This window comes from Brassica oleracea, chromosome C5 (genome assembly GCF_000695525.1).
Source record: "Brassica oleracea var. oleracea cultivar TO1000 chromosome C5, BOL, whole genome shotgun sequence".
Classification (NCBI taxonomy): Eukaryota; Viridiplantae; Streptophyta; class Magnoliopsida; order Brassicales; family Brassicaceae; genus Brassica; species Brassica oleracea.
Genome location: NC_027752.1, coordinates 32,695,858 through 32,717,319, shown reverse-complemented (window position 1 = coordinate 32,717,319; position 21,462 = coordinate 32,695,858). Strand labels below are relative to the sequence as shown.

At 37.8% G+C, this 21,462-nt stretch overlaps 2 protein-coding genes across 2 annotated transcripts in view; one reads left to right on the top strand and one right to left on the bottom strand.

Annotated features, from left to right (window-relative positions):
* Positions 1-5,154, bottom strand: part of LOC106293547 (4-coumarate--CoA ligase 4-like) — a 10,199-nt gene extending 5,045 nt beyond the window's left edge. Inside the window, exon 1 of the mRNA XM_013729228.1 lies at positions 4,105-5,154. Within this exon, the coding sequence (XP_013584682.1) occupies positions 4,105-5,154 (1,050 nt within the window). The remainder of the gene's footprint in view (positions 1-4,104) is intronic.
* A 6,600-nt stretch (positions 5,155-11,754) lies between these two features.
* Positions 11,755-12,535, top strand: LOC106345028. Its single transcript, XM_013784303.1, has 2 exons — positions 11,755-12,077; positions 12,154-12,535. The coding sequence occupies exons 1-2, from the start codon at positions 11,755-11,757 to the stop codon at positions 12,533-12,535; spliced, it is 705 nt and encodes a 234-aa protein (XP_013639757.1).
* The last annotated feature ends 8,927 nt before the right edge of the window (positions 12,536-21,462 follow it).

The following is a 21,462-nucleotide window of genomic DNA, read 5'->3' as shown; positions in this document are numbered from 1 at the left end:
AAAATTAATCAAATTTATTACAACTAAGGGAGAAGAATTCTCAAGAAAACTTAGTCAAATTCACAAAAGATAAAACATTACATAAGTTCAAAGCTAGAAGAACACTTTCATTAGATACATAAGTAAAAAGTATATCTTATGATCTGAGAAGACACATTAAACCATGTTACTTGATATTCTTGAATTTACTTAACACTTTTGAAAATTAAATAAACATATCTTAAAGTTACTTAACAAATTTACAAAAACTAACGTAGAAGACTTCCACGAAAGTCTTCTCAATTAGCTAGAAACTTTACTAAGCATGAATGTTGGTAACCTTATAAATATCACCAATTAAGTTATAAATTTCATTCAGTAGCCCCAATATTGACTAATATACATGAATTAACAAAAAAAAAATTAAAAAACCTTTATAGTTTTAGAGAAAATGAAAGTTTATTAAACATTGACGCAGACGACTTCCACGGAGGTCGTCTGGTAAACTTCTAGGAAGTCATCCATTTAGGTTAGTTTTACAATTGATTTTTAACGTAGACGACTTACATGGAAGTCCTCCATCTTTGTTTGTTAAAAAAAAATTGAGACGACTTCCATGTAAGTCGTCTAGGGAAAATGGGTTAGTTTTGCATTTGACCGGATTGTGTCAGAAATTTGTTGACTTTCATGTAAGTCGTTTCAGGTTAGTTTTGCAATTGAAAAAAAAACAAAAAAAATTATTTTTTTCTAGACGACTTACACGGAAGTCGTCCGTGCGATGACTTACATGGAAGTCGTCCAAGATAAGCAAGTTTTGACCAGAATCTCTGAATAAAATCATGGAAAACTTTCGTGGAAGTCTTCTGATGGACGACTTCCGCGTAAGTCGTCTAGACAAAAATAATTTTTTTTGTTTTATTTTTCAATTGCAAAACAAACATGAGACGACTTACATGGAAGTCATCTAGGTATAACAAAATATTGATTTTTTAATTTTCTACATGTAAGTCGTCTAGGAAAAGTCAAATTTCTGACACAATCCGGTCAAATGCAAAACTAACCCGTTTACCTTAGACGACTTACATGGAAGTCGTCTCGATTTTTTTTTAAACAAACAAAGACGGACGACTTCCATGTAAGTCGTCTAGAAAAAAAAATTTAAAAGTCAATTGCAAAATCAACCTCTGCACTGACAAGAAGACTTCCATGTAAAGTCGTCTGGACAAACAGATCTGGAAAAAAAACTAATTTTATAGTTTCAACCAGTGAGATAACTTGTTTAGCACACAAAAGTCTTCTCCAAGCACCCAGAATCTCAAACAAAAGTTACCCACCAAGAATCATAAGCTTCAATGGCTCTATGAACCATAAAAATTTTAGAATCAAAATCTTGGGTTTTTTTTGGATGAATGTGGAGAGAAAGTAAAGAGATGTTGGTTTTGGTTCATAAGAATTGAGAAAGAAAGAGTGTAAATCGATTTTTAGGTGCATTAAGAGCTTCAAATTGGTTGTTCGTGGTGGTTGGTATATTGATGGCAAAGGCAGTATTGTGAATACTTGAAGAAGATGAGGGTGATAGAGTAAAATATGCATTTTCAAAAAAAAAAAGTGATGGCATTTTCGTGAATAATCTGAACTTCGAGGGTGAAAGAGGCAAGTCAAAGTTCCAAAAAAACATAGGTTAGTTTTGTGTTTGACTTCAAGTTTTGAGTCATATTTGCAAAAAACACTATATTAATTTGTTTAATAATTAAACGCAAATACAATAAGAAGCAACAAATACATATGACAGTTTTAAACAATTGATTAACTACAACATATAAAGTATAAAATTATTAAATCATTGTATCTGAAATAGTTATATAAACATTTAAATATATGATTAACTTTATAAAAATGTATGCTACTTATAATCTAAAATAAATATCTATGTATATAAAAATGAAAAACAAACGTTTGCGCGGTTGCGTGGATCGAGATTTAGTAGTATGTTAAAACTTGCACATAAATCTATTGAGAGAATCTCCAAAAGACACTCTATAACTTTAAATATGAAGTTTTTTGATCTCCAAAAGGAACTTGAAATTTTTTGCTCTCCAAAAAAGAACTTCAAAACTTCCAATTTGAGTTTCGAAGAGTGAAACTCTATATTTGAAGTTTCACTACTCAAAACTTCAAATTTGAAGTTTCTTATTTTTATTTGCATTTAGGTCCCTACAATCACACATCATCTTTATGATTCATAAATATTTTCTTGTTTATTGTTTTAAGTCTTAAAAAATTTATATTTCATATTTATTTTAATTTTTGTTTACATATTTTAAATTTTACACATAAAATTAAATATAACTTTAAAATAAGATTTAAAATATTTAAAATTAGATTTAGAAAACAGTAATATACAAAACAAAACTTAACAAAAAAGATTTTTTAAAATTACATGAAGACATAACTATTACACAAATTTAAATATTACAACAACACTATTAGTCAGGTAAGTTTGATCCGGAACCTTCAAATTTTTTTAAATATTGTCCAAATTTTTTTGTTATACTGAAGATGGTTGTTGTTATTGTTTTTGATGTCTTTGTCGTACAATTATTTATTATTCATATCGAATATATTCACGAGTATTAATATCATCAAAAGAAAAATAGTATTTTAGCAATATTTTATGTTTCTCTTTTACTTTCTTGTTCCGATCTTATGATCTTATGTATGTAAGAAATAAGATAATTGTTATATATATATATATATATATATTTTTGTTATTTGAAAATAATATTTTTAATTATAAAACATTAAGATATAAATAATTATAATGTAGTATTAATAAATCAAAAATATTTGTATAAGATATTTTATAAAATAGTTTCTAAAATATTTCTAATATAAAAGTGCTTTTAAAAGTTTATCACAATAATAAACATGATTTTAGGTATTTGACTTATTGTATAATTAAAACGAATTTTATATTAATAATATTAGATTTTATTTTATATTACCTAACTGATTATAAATTGATATGATAAATTATAAAAATAAAAGAATATTTTTTTAAAAAAATTAGATAATTCTTATATATGAATTTTGTTGCTATCTTGAAAATAATATTTTTTATTTTAGAAGATTAAGACATAGAAAAATTTATAAATAAATATTAATCAATCAAAAATTGATTTTGTTTATGTGTCAAGTTTCCATGATTTTAGGTATTCCGTTGGGCAATACCATGATGCAGGCCATACCTCGATCTAAGATTACGTGGTTTTTGCTTTAAAAAAAATGTATATAAATAATATTAGATTATAAGTTATATCAGCTAATTGATTATAATCTAATATGATAAAATCATCAAAATAATAACATATTTTTTAAAAAAAATAAGATAATTCTTATAGATATATATTTTGTTGTTATCTAAAAATAATATTTTTTATTATAAAACAATAAGATATAGAAAAATTTATAATTAAATATTAATCAATCAAAAATATATGTATAAAATATTTGCATTATATAAGTGCTTTTAAAAGTTTATCACAATAATAAGATATATATTCTGATGAAAATATTTATCATAAATATATATATATATATATATATTGATGTTTTATTTAACCTTTTTGTTCAAAAATTAAAAAATCTATTTATTATATTAATTTTTAAAATTAATAAAACATAAACTAATAATTATTCGTAAGAAAATCGTTACACCTAATTTTGTAATATTTCAAAAGAAATTATTATAAGTAAGAATATTCAGAGTTCGGTGACATCCTGATCTGGACAATTCTAGAGCTTGATTTGGTGAATTACTAAATCGTTTCTTAATTATTTATACCATGTGCATGATTGCTGTGTATTACATAAAAAATCCATTTGATTACTGAGGAGACAAATCTTCACACCTACTCATAACTACCACATGACCCGTATCATATGTAATCTATTCAAATCAAGAATCACTACTCAATCTCAATTCTCGAATCTCAACAATTACTCAATCTTAATCTCATTACTCAGTCAAATTTCTCGAACTTCAATAATTTGTAGAGTCCTTGCACTAAAATTAATGACGAAATTTTAAAATAATTGTAAAAGTGAGAGCATCATTAAACTGACCTGACCAAATATGGCATTGGGAAGCTTGAGACGCACTGCGTCTTCAAGCTCCTTCGTCAATGCACCTGAGCCTGAAAACATCATCCTCACCGAGCTCAGGTCGTATCTCTCCGTCTCCTGCGAGTTAACGAACGCTAGAACCACCGGTGGGGCCATCGGAACCACCGTGACCTTATACTTCTGAATCATCTCCATCACCATATTCAACTCGAACCTAGGCAGGATTAAGAACGCCGCACCGGCCCTCATCGCGGAAAGCATCAGCAAGTTGTGCGCGTAAGTGTGGAACATTGGGAGAAAACATATCATGACGTCATCTCCGGTGAAGTTGAGATGAGGGTTTTCTCCGTCGACTTTCTGAGCAGTGCTCGCAACTACTCCCTTGTGACTAATCATGACTCCCTTTGGAAGTCCGGTGGTCCCGGAGGAGTACGGCATCAACACCGTATCGTCCGGCGAGATCTCCGGTTTAGGAAGCTCTGTCTCGTCAGCTTGCGTCAGTTCCGTGAAACTCACGCAACCGTCAGGTAACGGAACGTCGTCGTCTCCGTCGTGTACGCAAACAATCAAAACGTTTTCAAGGTTTGTTAGCTTATCGACGTAACATGGCTTTGTAATGATCATCTTCGCGCCGGAGGCTTGTGCCTGTTTTGCGATCTCCGGTTGGGTGAATAAAGGATTCGCGGGTGTAGATATGGCCCCGAGGTAAGCTGCACCGAGCAAAGATAGAGCAAACTCCGGCGAGTTTGGGAGAAGGAGCATGACAGTGTCACCATGGCGGATCCCGAGCCGGTAGAGTCCTGCAGCGATACTCCTTAAAGTGATTTGTACGTCGGCGTAGGTGAAAATACGTCCTGTGGCACCGTCGATGAGACATGTGGCGGTGGAATCGCCGCCTCCGTCGCCGGAGAATTTCTGGAAGAGGTAATCGGTGAGAGAAAGGTGGTTAGGGATGGAGATATCAGGAAGTTTGGATCGGAAAATGAAATCTTGAGATGGTTCTTGATTCTTTGCTAGAGAAAGTGTTTCTTGTTGTCGTAGGAGCGCCATTTGTGTGGAGATTCTAAACAAAAACAAAGATAAACACTACAATAAAACATAATCTTAACGAGCGCGGTATTCCTCGTTATTTCGTCGTAAAAGAGGCTTTACGACGAATTAGCGAGGAAACGCGTTTGCTCGTTACACGTCTGCCGTAACATATATTTCCTCGCTAATTCGTCGTAACTTAGCGAGGAATATATTTCGTCGTAAAGACGAAGTAGGGCGATTCGTCGTAAAGACCACGTCAATATTCCACGTAAGGACGTCGCTATAATTCCTCGTAAATACCTCGAAAATAGTTCCTCGTAATCTACACGTAAATACCTTGAAAGAGTTTCCTCGCAAAATACACGTAACAACCACGAAATGATTTCCTCGTAAAATGCCTACGTGGTATTTACGACGATTTCATCCTACGTGGTTTTTACGACGAATTCATCCTACGTGGTATTTACGACGATTTCATCCTACGTGGTTTTTACGACGAATTCATCCTACGTGGTATTTACGACGATTTCATCCTACGTGGTTTTTACGACGAATTCATCCTACGTGGTATTTACGACGATTTCATCCTACGTGGTTTTTACGACGAATTCATCCTACGTGGTATTTACGACGATTTCATCCTACGTGGTTTTTACGACGAATTCATCCTACGTGGTATTTACGACGATTTCATCCTACGTGGTTTTTACGACGAATTCATCCTACGTGGTATTTACGACGATTTCATCCTACGTGGTTTTTACGACGAATTCATCGTACTTGGTATTTACGACGATTTTGTCCTACGTGGAATTAACGAGTCCCGCGTTCTTTTTTTTTATATTTCGTCGTTATTTCCTCGTTGACCTACGAGTCCTTTACGACGATTTTTTGTTTGTGGAATTAACGAGTGTTATGTTTAAATCCCTAGAATCCGAAACCCCCAAACCCCATATTCCTTATTTTCTACTTCATATATTCCAAACCTCATCTTTATTTCTATTCCAAACCACAATTCCCACATTTGCTTATTCATAAAACAAACTCCCAGCATTCCCTTATTCATAAAACAAACCTCACATTATCTTATTCATAAAACAAACTCCCTCATCTTATTCATAAAACAAATACATCAATCGGATACATCGACATTCTCGTCATCACTAGAAACATCATCATTTTCATTAAACTCGTCTTCAACAGCTTCGTCTGTGGCATCATCGGTAAGATCTTCGTACTCGTGATTATGCGGATCAATGAGAAGGATGTCATCAATTTCTTGTTCAGGTTCCTCGACTTCATTTATCTGTTCTTCTTGCAATGGTGGTTCTTCTCCACTGATGATTCGTCCTCGAGGTGTAACTTTGATCACTGCTAACCAATTTATACCTGAATCTCTCATCCGAGGGTATGGAAGGAAGCTAACTTGGTCTGCTTGTGAAGCTAAGATGAAAGGCTCGAATTTGTTGTACCTTCTTCCACCGTTGACATCAACTACACCGAATTTGTTAGACCGAACACCTCTGTTGACGACGGGGTCGAACCATTCACATTTGAAGAGGACGCATTTCAGCTTCAGTATCCCTGGAAATTCGACTTCAATAATCTCCGTCAAGATCCCGTAGAAATCTGTTTCCCCTTTCACACATATTCCATAGTTACTGGTCGCCCGCTGTCTACCATAGTCATATGTATGAAAAGTATAGTCTCGTGTGAAATACATCTGTGATGTGGTGACCTTTACAAGTGGAGATTGAATTACTTCGTGTAACCACTTAGGATAATCTGCATCGTCGTCGTCATAATCAACCTGCAAAAATAAAGAGAATGTTAATGAAATACAGATAATGTATGAAATTTTTTTTAGTTAATACCTGATTCCGCAACCACTTAATGAAGTGTTGATCTTTCCTTTTGTCTACGTCACTTGTGGATATACCAGGAAATGTTTCTTCGACTTGAGAAACAAATAGGCTGTAAAATCACATTTTATAGGAATGAATCTCTCGCAATTATACAATTAATTATACTTATATGTGTTTCGAAGTGTCAATATATGTTACCTTTCAAAATAACGCATCAATGGATCTTCGCAATTGAGTAGAATATAGGTGTGTGCACTATGAGCGTCTTGTTCACTCGACCACCAAACCTCTTTAGACTTTCCACCGAGTCGCCCAATCTGGCTAAAGATGTCTGGAACACCAGCAACTGCATATGTTGGCGCAACACCACCATCATCATATCTTCTTGGAGCTCTTCTCCGTGTACGTACTTTTGACGCAAAGTAGTACGATGTGAAGTGAGAAACTTCTTCCGTCAAACTTCCAGCAATTATAGAACCTTCAACTTTGGCGAGGTTCTTTGCTTTTCCCTTCAAATATTTCATGGCTCGCTCATACTGATACATCCATCCGTAATGTACAGGTGCACGAAGCAATGCCTCATATGGGAGGTGGACAGCTAGATGCTCCATGACGTCAAAAAATCCGGGAGGAAATATCTTCTCCAAGTTGCACAATAAGATGGGAATGTTCTCCTGAAGCTGTTCCACGACTTCTTCTTTAAGAGTGTGTGCGCTCAGATCCCTGAAAAATGTTCCAATGCCTTTTATATTCGAAAAAAAATTAAACACATTGTTAGTCATATATTATTTTGTAAATTATTGTGATATAATACACTACGTACCTGCAAGTGCTTCATGTACGTTTGTTGGAAGTAGCTCCGCAAATGCAAAGGGCAGTAGTCGTTGCATAAATACATGACAATCATGACTCTTCATCCCGGAGAACTTTTGACCCTTTTCAACACATCTAGAGAGATTCGAAACATACCCATCGGGGAACTTCACTTCTGATGCCACCCAGTTGAACAACACCGACTTTTTTTCTGAAGATAATCTGAATATCGGAACGGGAACTTGTCCATTGCTTTTAATATGTAACTCGCTTCTTGAGCAAATATCCGGCAAGTCCAACCTCGATTTTATGTTGTCTTTTGTCTTCCCTGGGACATTCAATATTGTATTCATGATGTTCTCAAAGAAATTCTTCTCTATATGCATCACATCGAGGTTGTGGCGCAGAAGAAGATCCTTCCAATATGGCAACTCCCAAAATATACTCTTCTTGTGCCAGTTGTGATGAACACCGTAAGAATCTGGCATATTACGAGGGACATGCCAATTACCACCCCAACGAACTGTTTCGTTAGCTCCGTAGTAGTCGATTTGCGCTTCAATTTGTTCTCCAGTTAGATATGGAGGAGGAGTGTCTCTCACAACCCTTTTGTGCCTAAACAAATTCTTGTTTCTTCGGTAAGGATGGCCAATGTGAAGAAATCGACGGTGACAATCAAACCAACTTGTCTTCCTACCATTCTTCAGTTGAAACGCATCTGTCGTTCCATTACAATATGGACAAGCTAATCTCCCATGTGTAGTCCATCCAGACAACATCCCATAGGCAGGGAAATCACTTATGGTCCACAAAAGCATCGCTCGCATCGTAAAATTCGTCTTCGTTGAACAGTCATACGTCCTCACCCCTGTTGACCACAAATCCTTCAACTCTTTTATCAGTGGTTGTAGGAAAACATCCAGGGACCTTTTTGGATGGTTCGGACCAGGTATTAATATGGTCAAGAATAGTAACTCCCGTTGCATGCACATCTCCGGTGGCAGGTTGTATGGAGTAAGAAAGACTGGCCACAATGAATATTGTCTCCCTGACATTCCGAACGGACTAAATCCATCTGTGCATAATCCGAGATACACATTCCGGATATTGCTAGCGAAATCTGGATGTACTTTGTTGAAATGTTTCCAGGCTCTTGCATCTGATGGATGAGTCATCTCACCATCCGTCTGAGTATGCTCGGCATGCCATCTCATCTTTCCAGCAGTGTGCTCTGATTGATACAATCTTTTCAATCTGTCTGTAATTGGTAGGTACCACATCCTTTGGTACGGTACCCTATTACGTCCTCGTCCTTGCGGCTTGAATCGTGGCTTCTTGCAGAATCGACATTCTTCTAGCTTCTCATCATCTCCCCAATAGATCATGCAGTTGTCGATGCAAACATCTATCATCTCCGAAGGCAACCCAAGACTATAAACCAGTTTCTGAATCTCATAATAAGAATCAGCAGACACATTGTCTTCCGGCAAGTACTCTTTAAACAAGTCCGCCCATTCGTTCATGCAACTTTCATGTAGATTGTGATCAGTTTTAATATTCATCATTCTAGCAGCTAACGACAATTTAGAGAGACCTTCTCTACAACCACTGTAAAGTGGTTGATTCGCCGCGTTTAACATTTCGTAAAACTTTTTTGCATCTATATTAGGTTCTTCATCTTCATCATGAGCTACGAATGCATCAGCTACCATATCATGAACCCTATCATAATCTACCATCTCCTCTTGCTGGTAACTATGTTCATTATGCAAATGATGATCAACCGGTTCTTTTTCCTGAAAATTGCTATTACTACTACTAGCTTCATTCTGATCATAATTAAAACCTTCTCCATGTTGAAACCAGATATAGTAATTTTCCGTGAAACCTCTATTTATTAAATGCTTCCAAACATTTTCACGGTTTGCCAGTTTCGAATTGTTGCATTTCCGACAAGGACAGAACATCTTACCATTTTCTTGGGCGAGCGGTGTTGAATCTGCTTGATGCATAAATGTCTCCAGACCCGCAAGGTATTCTTTCGTCACTCTCCCGTTAGCATCTCTATGCATATACATCCACTTCCGCAACTCGTAAATATTCCCGGAGCCAGCCATTTTTTTTTCTTTCACGTTTTTTGTTGTTGGTGTGTTTAAAATGATGTTCAAACATCCATATTTATAGGAAAATTCGAATCTGGTAGTTGTAATTTTGCTATGAATTTACGAAAATTAATTAGGTGGGCAAAAAAACGTGTAACACCTATAAAGTTGGTGGATTCAAAAATTTCCTCGTTAAATACACGTAAACTATTCCCTCGTAAATACCACGCAAAGTTTACGTCGTATTTACGAGGAAATAGTTTTTCCTCGTAAAATACTCGTAAAATTACATCCACTGTACGACGAAACAGTTTTGTCGTTACGTTTCGAGGAAATAACGATGACTTTAGTTTTTCACGTAAATTCGTCGTAAACTCGACGCAAATTTACGAGGATTGTTTTTCCTCGTTAATTTTCGTCGTTAAACATGTGTTTTCTTGTAGTGAAAGACTTACTCTCAAACCTTAATTATAATGGTTGAGTCCAGTTTTACGGATTAGAAACTCTCCTAATGATAAGGTTTTGCAATTATGTGAACCATGAAAACCCTTCTTCAAAAAAAAGAAAATAAGTGAACCATGACCGTCGTGTCTTTTCATGGATCCGAAACGTGGAACATGAGCTGCGTTACTAACTACCAAAGTTACTAAAGAAACCAATTATCAATTAAAAATTTAAAACATATAATGCATACTGTATTACAAATTTACAAAATATATTAAAAAGCAAATTTCTCAAAAAACCCATAAAATATGATTTTTTTTTTACCAATAGAACACCCAAAAAGAAAAATGACCATAATATATTTTATTAAATATTAAAAGATTATTTTATTCTGGTAGTTATAAATACATGAATATATATAGATAAATAAATAAAATAAAGAAGTATGATTTTTTATTTTCGAAAAATATGTTTTACAGTTTGAATTTTTTTTTAATTTTTTGAAAACCTTTTTCAATCTTTTATTTTTGAAATCTAAAAATTCTTTTTGAAACTATTTTTAAAATTATTATTTTAAATTTTAAGTATTAATTTTTTTTTTAATTTTAAACTTCTTCTCTCCAGAACTCCATCTTTCAAATCTAAACTTAGAGTTTAGATTAGTTAACTTTAGAAATATAAATTTCTTTTACTTCTTTAGTAAAATTTATTTTGATTATTTTGATCCTTGTATGTTTATAAAAAGATTTTTTAATTCTATCTTAGAAAATTTCTCTAAATTAAACATTAAGTTTATGGTAAAGTAAATAATGATTGTAGGCTTTTGAAACATCTTAATACCTTATCTGCAAGATTATTCAAGGCAAAGTACTAGAGAAATGGCTCAGTCTTGGATGCAATATCGCAACAACAAGAACAATCAATTTGGTTGGTTTTCTATACTTTGGGAGTGGAACTCCTTAAAAAGGGAAACTATCACAGTATCCGTGGTGGGGAACACACTGATGTTTACAACGAAAATTGGATACCAACAACACCTCTTCGACCTGCTCACTCATTCGAAATCTAAAAGTTGGAAACTACCAATTTAGCCAAAGCTCCAGCATTTTCTGTGGAGAATAGTTTCAAATGCAATTGGAACTACTACAAGACTCAACACATGGGGTATGCATTGAAAGAATATACTCAGATATTCTTATTCCATTTTGTAAATTCCTGTAATCTAGGGAGATCATACTCACTTGTAACTAATCTTCTTTATATGTAAAGCGTAACATGAATGAGAAATCAAGCAAGTCTTTTGACTACTTTCATGATATCAGAGCACAGCTCTTTCTAAATATTTTTTTTTCTTTCCGTCATCTACCAAAGTGTCTCTTCTACAATCTGTCGCAATGGCAAACATTGAGAGAACCTTTGTAGTGACGAACATTAAGCATCATATACCTTTGGTCCTCGATCTTGACGTCTTCAAGTACGATGCTTGGAGGGAGCTCTTCCTGACCCACTGTCTCACCTTTGATGTTCTCGGACATGTTGATGGTACAACCCTTCCAACCGGTGACGACGATCAGGCCTGGAAGAAACGAGATGGGTTGGTCAAGTTATGGATCTACGGCACTCTTGCTCCACCCCTCTTCAAATCCTCATTCAAAACTGGTGGCTCAGCTAGAGATATATGGCTCCGCATTGAGAATCAATTCAGAAACAACAAAGAGTCCCGAGCCATAGCTAGACAACGATCTTTGAACCAAAGAAATTGGAGATCAGTCCGCTCATGAGTATTCTCAAAGTCTCAAGTCGATTGCGGACCTGCTAGAGAATGGGGAGCCTCCTGTGAATGACAGAACTCTCGTCCTGTACATGCTAAATGGCCTGAACGAGAAGTTTGATCACATCATCAATGTCATCAAGCATCAGAAACCGTTCCCAACGTTTGAGGAAGATCGTAATATGCTAGAGCTCAAAGAAACCCGCCTGAAGAAGCCCTACAAAGGAACTATCAACCACAACGACACTGCATCTTCTTCAACTGCTCTTGTAGCCACAACTCCAGAGGCTAAAGCTGCAGACAACACCCATCGTCAACAGCGCAACAACAGGGGCAATCGACGAGGAAACATAGGACGTGGACGTAAAAACAACTACAACCAGCGTCACCCGTACAACAACTAGACCATGCCCCAGCAGTTTTTGAACGTACCTTTCAAATACTGGCAGCAAGGGCCCCCTCCTCAATGGCTTAACTATCCCAATGGAGGTCCTTCCCACTAACAGTACTCACCCCGTCCCACTACTCAACACGAAGCTAATATGGTGGCCATGAACTACCAACCGACGAGGGAATTTGCGGAAGCGTTCAACACAATGACGCTGACAGAACCGTCAACTAACTGGTACATGGACTCCGGTGCTTCCTCTCATCTGGCGTCTTCATCAGGTAACCTCCACTCTGTTTCTAAATTGAACATCGAAAATTGAGTAATTGTTGGAAACGGATTTTCCATTCCAATTCAATCCTCTGGTAACTCTTTCCTTCAATCACAAACTCGTCCTCTTCATTTAAACAAAGTGTTGGTTGCTCCTGCTATTGTTAAAAATCTTATTTCTGTCTGTCGATTCACAAAGGATAATTGGTGTTCTGTTTAATTTGATTCATTTTGTTTCTCTGTGAAGTTCAAACTCGGAAACTCATTCTCAGCAGTGACAGCTCAGGCTATCTTTATTCAGTGCCATCGATTCTCAAACCGCACCCACTACTCTTGTTACGGAAACTCCTACGCTCTGGCACAAACGTCTGGCTCACGGAAATCATGATTCAATGAAGTCTCTCATTTCATCTTCTAGCTTTTCTTTTAATAAAGACAGCTTACAATTTTGTAACGCTTGTCAGTTGGGTAAACACCTTAAGCTTCCATTTTCGAAATCAAATAATACAACTCTTTTGCCTTTCGATATCATACACTTTGATCTATGGACTTCTCCTCTTCCAAGTTTGAGTGGTTTTCGATATTATGTTTTATTTTTGGATGAACTAACTCACTATCTTTGGGTATATCCTCTCAGGCGTAAAAGCGAGGTGTTTTCAAAATTCTTACACTTCACTGCTTACGTCAAAACTCAGTTTGGAGCAACCATTAAAGCCTTTCAATGTGATAATGGGGGTGAGTACAATAACAATCGTTTTCTTAAACACTTCAATAATAATGGGATTACTTTCAGATTCTCTTTCCCCCATACTTCTCAACAAAACGGGAAATCCGAGAGGATGATACGAACTGTCAACAACGCCATCGGAGCTCTTCTCTTTCAAGCTCAATTATCCCCATCTTACTGGGCAGAGGCGCTTCATGTTGCAATTCATGTTCTAAACATTCAGCCATCTTCATCTATTGGCCAAAGCACACCTCATTCTTTGCTGTTTGGTAAAACACCAACATACTCTCATCTTCGTGTCTTCGTCTGCTTGTGCTTTCCAAACATCAATAATTCAAACCTCCACAAATTGTCCCCTCTATCAACTCCATGCCTGTTCCTCGGCTACCCTTTAAGCCACAGAGGATATCGCTGCTTGGATCTCAAGACAAATCGTATCATTCTCTCACGACACGTGATCTTCGATGAGTCGACATTTCCAGCAGCACAAAGGAAATCCAGCAACAACTCCACGTACACTTTCCAGGACTGCTCAGACCAGACTCCACCTATTTTCAAATCTATTCTGGTCAGTCTTCTATTCCAACTGTGGTCAACAATGTTGAACCATTGGCTACAGCTCAAACACCTCATGATCCATTACCAAATACAGCTCCTCTGTCTGCTCCTCAAACCAATGTCGCTCCACCTACTCGGATGACAACAGGCCGGTATCGTAAAGCCTAAAAATATTTTCACTCTTCTTATTTCTTCTGCCTCTCGCATACCAACTTTCCACCAAAAAGCTCTTCTTGATCCTAATTGGAATCCTTCAATGACTGAAAAATGCGATGCTCAAATTAGGAATAAGACTTGAAGGTTAGTACCTAGGCCTATGAATGTTAATGTGATTAACTCTTTGTGGCTGTATAAGCATAAGTATGGTGCAGATGGTGAGCTAAAATGACACAAGTCCAGATTTGTCGCTAATGGAAAAACTCAAGCAGAGGGAATCGATTACGATGAGACGTTTAGCCCTATGGTGAAACCGGCGACTATACGATCAGTTCTTGACATTGCATTGAACAAAGGCTGGGATATCAGACAGCTAGACGTGCAAAATGCATTTCTCCACGGCACCATCACTGAAGACATATACATGCACCAGCCTCCGGGGTTCGTTGACAAGAAGTACCCACACTATGTGTGCAAATTAGAGAAGGCTCTCTATGGCCTCAAGCAGGCGCCAAGACCCTGGAACGCCCGCTTCAGTCAGTTGCTCATCAAGCTTGGCTTTGTCACTACAAAGTCAGATGCCTCCCTGTTTGTTTATGCTCATCACGGTGAACTTGCTTATCTTCTATTGTACGTAGACGATGTTATTCTGACAGGTTCCAACAAACACCTACTGGACAAGATCAGGTCAAGCCTGAAGAAAGAGTTCCCCATGACTGATATGGGTCGCCTTCAATATTTTTTGGGTATCAAACTTGACTACAATGTGCAAGGCATCTTCTTGTCACAGCGTCAATATGCCACAGACATCATTGAAAGGGCTGGAATGTCCGACTGTAAGCCATTGTCTACCCAGCTGATGTGAATGTGAAGCTAACACTAGACGCAGGAGATCAAATAGAAGACCCAAGACGTTATCGAAGTCTTGGTGGAGCTTTGCAGTACCTAACGTTCACACGACCGGACATCGCCTACGCTTTCCAACAGGTCTGTCTCTTCATGCATGATCCTCGCCAACCTCATCTCAATGCCCTAAAAAGGATCATCAGATACGTACAAGGCACGAATGACCACGGACTCCAAATGTATCGCTCAGCTCGAAGATCCTTGACTGCATATTCCGAAGCAGATTGGGCCGGTTGCCCAGACACAAGGAGTTCGACATCTGGTTATTGTGTGTATCTCGGTGAGAACCTAATCTCCTGGTCCTCCAAACGTCAGCCAACCGTGTCCCGTTCGAGTGCAGAAGCGGAGTACCGGGGTGTCGCAAACACAGTTGCCGAAACTTGCTGGATAAGGAATCTGTTACTTCAGCTTCGCCAACCTATCTCACGTGCGACTCTGATCTTCTGTGATAATATCAGCTCTGTGTATCTCTCTGCAAACCCTGTGAAGCATCAACGAACCAAACATGTGGAGCTGGACCTCCACTTTGTAAGGGAGAAGGTAGCTTTAGGAGAAGTTAAAGTATTACATGTACCTACTGCCTATCAATACGCCGATATCTTCACAAAGGAGCTACCATCTACCTTATTCAACGCTTTTCGAACCAGATTAACCGTCAAGCCTTACGACGTTTCAACTGAGGGAGGGTGAAAGAATATACTCAGATATTCTTATTCCATTTTGTAAATTCATGACCTAGGGAGATCATACTCACTTTTAACTAACTCTCCTTTATATGTAAAGCGTAACATGAATGAGAAATCAAGCAAGTCTTTTGACTACTTTCATGCATATGGAGATTGTCCATTAATCTGCCCATCATCTCCCTATTTCAGCCTTCAGACTCGCTTGAAACAAACTTATGGAGCCTCATCAATGCATCCAGCAATGAATTACTTACATTGAATTATCGTCTCCATAAATTATGGTTGCTATGGATGATTTGGAAATCAAGAAACAACTTGCTCTTATATAGCAACTAGATTTTGATCTGCGATTTCAGGACACATGATTATTTTTATTTACAAAATGTTATCTAATAGAAATTATAACTGCATCTTTAATTTATTTTATTTTTAAACCATATATTTATATTCTTGAGAAAATATATAGTAAAATTTTATTAGATAGAGATCTTAGAAAATCTATATAAATTTCTTAGAATATTTTTTGGTAAACGTTATTTTCCTTCTCCAATTTCTTGGACAACTATTGATTAATATTTTACCGTTATGTCATCTATATTATTAAAAGTGAAGTACATTTTGGTATTGTTTGGAAACATGTATAACAATACTAATGAGGGGTATACACTCTTCTGTGCCTACGCTGAGGGTGGGTGTCGGAATGGGTATAGATAATGTCTGAGTGCTTGGTGCAGCACGATGGTTGGGTTGAGGTCCGATGGCCGGACTGTCTCCGGTGAATTTTCTTGCAGACCATTTTGCCCCTAACATCAAAATTTCGCGCTTGTGTGGACTTGTCCTGGTTTCATCCGTCTTCCAACTGCTCTTTTGTTTACATCTCGAGAGTGGTTGGAAAGATTGATGTTAGTGGGGCAATTGAACATGCAGCGTATGAGTGGTGATTGGATAGCTAGTGTTTGTAGGCTCTGTGCTCGTGCACCCAATTACAGACCAATTATCATTCTCAGTTTCTTCACTAGCATAGTTATGCTTGTTGAACTGATTAGGGGCCTGTGTTGTGTACCCATCTAGAAGGAATTGTTAAGCTTTGCTTAAAATGTTGTTTCCGGCATCTCCTTCAGTGGGGGAAGTCGTGAAAACATAAGAAATTATGCATCGTCCGCAAAGGTGAATAACCTGTTTACTGAGATCTCGGCTGCGGAAAGGTTATTGCGGTGACTCGAAGAAATTATGTCCCGCTAAGCACGTTTTTCTCCAGACAAAAGATGACGGCCAAGTCCTCGTTTGTTCCCACTTTCCTTGTGTTTGCGGGAATGCGACATGGTCTTGCCGTGATTTATGAATGCTACATGGTTGATCCTGCCAGTAGTCATATGCTTGTCTCAAAGATTAAACCATGCATGTGTAAGTATAAACGAATTCAGATTGTGAAACTACGAATGACTCATTAAATAAGTTATAGTTTGTTTGATGGTAACTACTACTCGGATAATCGTAGTAATTCTATAACCAATACATGAACCAACCTCCAACTTCTGGAAAAGATGCATTTAATAGATAAAAGGTCGACGCGGGCTCTGGCTGTTTCTCTGATGATTCAAGATAACTCAACGTATCGCATGGCCTTAGTGCTGGCGACGCATCATTCAAAATTCTGCCCTATCAACTTTCGCTGGTAGGATAGTGGCCTACCATGGTGGTAACGGGTGAAGTAGAATTAGGGTTCGATTCCGGAGAGGGAGCCTGAGAAACGGCTACCACATCCAATGAAGGCAGCAGGCGCGCAAATTACCCAATCCTGACACGGGGAGGTAGTGACAATAAATAACAATACTGGGCTGTTCGAGTCTGGTAATTGGAATAAATACAATCTAAATCCCTTAGCGAGGATCCATTAGAGGTCAAGTCTGGTGCAATCAGCCGCGGTAATTCTAGCTCCAATACCGTATATTTAAGTTGTTGCAGTTAAAAAGGTCATAGTTGAACCTTGGGATGGGTCGCCCGGTCCGCCTTCGGTGAGCACCGGTCGCCTTGTCCCTTCTCTCGGCGATACGCTCATGGCCTTAACTGGCCGGGTCGTGCCTCCGCCGCCGTTACTTTGAAGAAATTAGAGTGCTCAAAGCAAGCATACGCTCTGTATACATTAGCATGGGATAACATCATAGGATTTCGATCCTATTGTGTTGGCCTTCGGGATCGGAGCAATGATTAATAGGGACAGCCGGGGGCATTCGTATTTCATAGTTAGAGGTGAAATTCTTGGATTTATGAAAGATGAACAACTGCGAAAGCATTTATCAAAGATGTTTTCATTAATCAAGAATGAAATTTGAGGGCTCGAAGACGATCAGATACCGTCCTAGTCTCAACCATAAACGATGCCGACTAGGGATCAGCGGATGTTGCTTTTAGAACGCCGTTGGCACCTTATGAGAAATCAAAGTTTTTGGGTTACAGGGGGAGTATTGTCGCAAGGCTGTAACTTAAAAGAATTGACGAAAGGGAACCACCAGGAATGGAGCCTGCGGCTTAATTTGACTCAACATGGAGAAACTTACCAGGTCGAGACATAGTAATGATTGACAAACTGAGATATCTTTCTTGATTCTATGGGTGGTGGTGCATGGCCGTTCTTAGTTGGTGGAGCGATTTGTCTGGTTAATTCCGTTAACGAACTGGACCTCAACCTGCTAACTAGCTACATGGAGGCATCCCTTCACGGCCGGGTTTCTTAGAGGGACTATTGTCGTTTAGGCCAAGAAAGTTTGAGGCAATAACATGTCTGTGATGCCCTTAGATGTTCTGGGCCGCTTGCTCGCTACACTGATGTATTCAATGAGTTCATACCTTTGCCGACAGGCCCGAGTAATCTTTGAAATTTCATCTTGATGGAGATAGATCATTGCAATTGTTTGTCTTCAACGAGGAATTCCAAGTAAGCGCTAGTCATCAGCTTGCGTTGACTATGTCCCTTCCCTTTGTACACACCGCCTGTTGCTCCTACCGATTGAATGATCCGGTGAAGTGTTCGGAACGCGGCGACATGGATGGTTCACCGTCCGAGACGTCGCGAGAAGTCCACTAAACCTTATCATTCAGAGGAAGGAGAAGTCGTAACAAGGTTTCTGTATGCAGAAGGATCATTGTCGTACCCTGGAAACAGAATGACCCGATAAAGATGAAACATCACTCTCGGTGGGCCGGTTTCTTTGTTGATTTTGTGCCTACCGATTTCGTAGTTATGCGTTCATCTCCGGCTAAGACTTTAATCTTGGTTTGCTCATGCGCATAGCTTTCGGTTATCACCAAACCTCGGCACGGAAAGTGTCAAGGAAAATGCAACTAAACAGTCTGCTTTCGCCAACCCGGAGACGGTGTTTGTTTGGAAGCAGTCCTGCAATGCAAACTCTAAAACGACTCTTGGCAACAGATATCTTGGCTCTTGCATCGATGAAAAATGTAGCAACATGAAACTTTGTGTGAATTGCAGAATCCCGTGAACCATTGAGTCTTTGAACGCAAGTTACGCCCAACCCTTCTGGCCGAGGGCACGTCTGCTTGGGTGTCACAAATTACTGCACGCGGTTGGCCAAAATCCGAGGTAAGGACGCAAGGAGCGTCTCGACATGCGGTGGTGAATTCAATTCTCGTCATATCGCCGGTCGTTCCGGTCCAAAAACTCTTGATGACCCAAAGTCTTCAATGTGACCCCAGGTCAGACGGGATCACCCCTGAGTTTAAGCATATCAATAAGCGGAGGAAAAGAAACTAACAAAGATTCCTTTAGTAACGACAAACGAACCAGGAAGAGCCCAGCTTGAATCCAAGCGTTCGAATTCTAATCTGGAGAAGCGTCATCCTGGAAAGGGGCGCCAAAGAGGGTGAGAGCCCCATCGTACCCGGACCTTGTCGCACTAGAGGCGTTGTCTACGAGTCGGGTTGTTTGGGAATGCAACCCCAATCGGACGGTAAATTTTTTCCAAGGCTAAATATGGGCGTAGCGAACAAGTACTATGAGGTAAAGATTAGTGTTGTTTAAAAACATGAGGAGCCAATGATGACTGTAGTTTAAAAACATTTTTAGCTGATATGTGATGTGTTACTGTTAGGTGAATATAGCAGTAGAGGTTTGCAAGCTGAAGGCCAGTCCCGACGTATGAAGGGATATCCACGTCAATAGCTCGCAAAACCGAACTAAGTCTATAGTATTCGCCACATAAAACATGGGCCAAAAGAGAGCATGGTTGTATCGATTCCACAACTGTTTCACCAACAAGGCTAGATTAAACTCATCTTTCATCCAGAAACGAATGCCTCCCCCTTCTCTTGATAAGCACAATTTTCCCATTTTATCCAATGAATTACGCTTATTGGAGTTTGAACTCCACCGGAATCGTGCAGTGGCATTCGCAAGGTTTTCGCATATCTCCAATGGAAGTAAGAAACTAGAGATGACATAAGACGGAAAAACTAATAATATAGATTAATTAGCACTTCTTTTTCACCTTGTGATACCCATCTCCCCCCGTTTGTCCATTTACTATGTTTTGTAGTCTGCCTTTAAAAAAATCAAACTGTTTGCATTTAGACTCGCTTATATTTTCTGGAATACCTATGTATGAATCCATTTCTCTTTCATTTTAGAACCAAAGAGTGTCTTTAATTGATTGACTTACAATTACATGTACTCTCTTGCCAAAGTGTAAAGATAATTTATCAAAGTTGATACATTGACTTGATGTTTTCTCATATTTCCTTATTATTTTCGTTAACTTCTTCATGTACACAAGCTCTGTCTTATAAAAGAAAAACTAACGCGTGAAACACGCATCCCGTTATCTTCTTTAGTTCTTTACAAGATTAAAAAAGATAGTTCTTGCAAGATTAAAAAGGACAACAAACGCTTCTATTCAAAAAGTAAATATGAACGTAATCTTTTTTTCAAGAGTAATGTTCCCTCTTTGTTACGTTTTCATGAATACCTTATACGAGTAATGTTCTCTCTTTGTTACGCTTTCACGAATACCTTACACTTAGTTAACGTTATATGTTGTATAATCCAATCGATATTAGTGGATGAGAATCTCAATTTCTGCATTACCGCTTAATAAAGTCCCACTTCATATGGTCATAAGCTTTATAATGGTTATGCGGTAATTTTAAAACTACTTTATAAATACTACGTACATTTAAGGTACAACAATATGTTCGTGTGATTACATACCAAAGTAAGGAAAGTCAAGATATGAAGTGGGATAATTATGTTCCATAATCTTTTCCCTCTTCAAAAAAATAATTATTATTATGTTACATAATTAATAAAAGTAACAAGAGTACAGTGTGACAGATACACATTGTACCCTAAAGTTGTAACTCTTTCTCTTTAAAAATTACTTCTAGAGAATCTCTCTCACTCTCGTTTATGAAACCATTACAAAGGCACACTGTTGTATTTCTTTCGATTGTGCATCCCACGTGACGTCCCCGGTCCCCCACTTCCTTTTCAGCCATACAGCTTTTCAGTATCTCTAAATTAAATTTCTTGTTAAAAATTAGGAATTTATTTTATCGATAATGAAATAAATTTCTGTAAGTTTTTACGATGGAAAATATAAAATTTTACGGATTTGATATCATATT

Coding starts and splice junctions, on each gene's coding strand:
- LOC106345028 (XM_013784303.1), top strand. CDS start 11,755: ATGGCAAACATTGAGAGAACCTTTGTAGTGACGAACATTAAGCATCAT. Junction 12,078..12,153: donor CAATTCAGAAACAACAAAGA/GTCCCGAGCCAT, acceptor GTATTCTCAAAG/TCTCAAGTCGATTGCGGACC.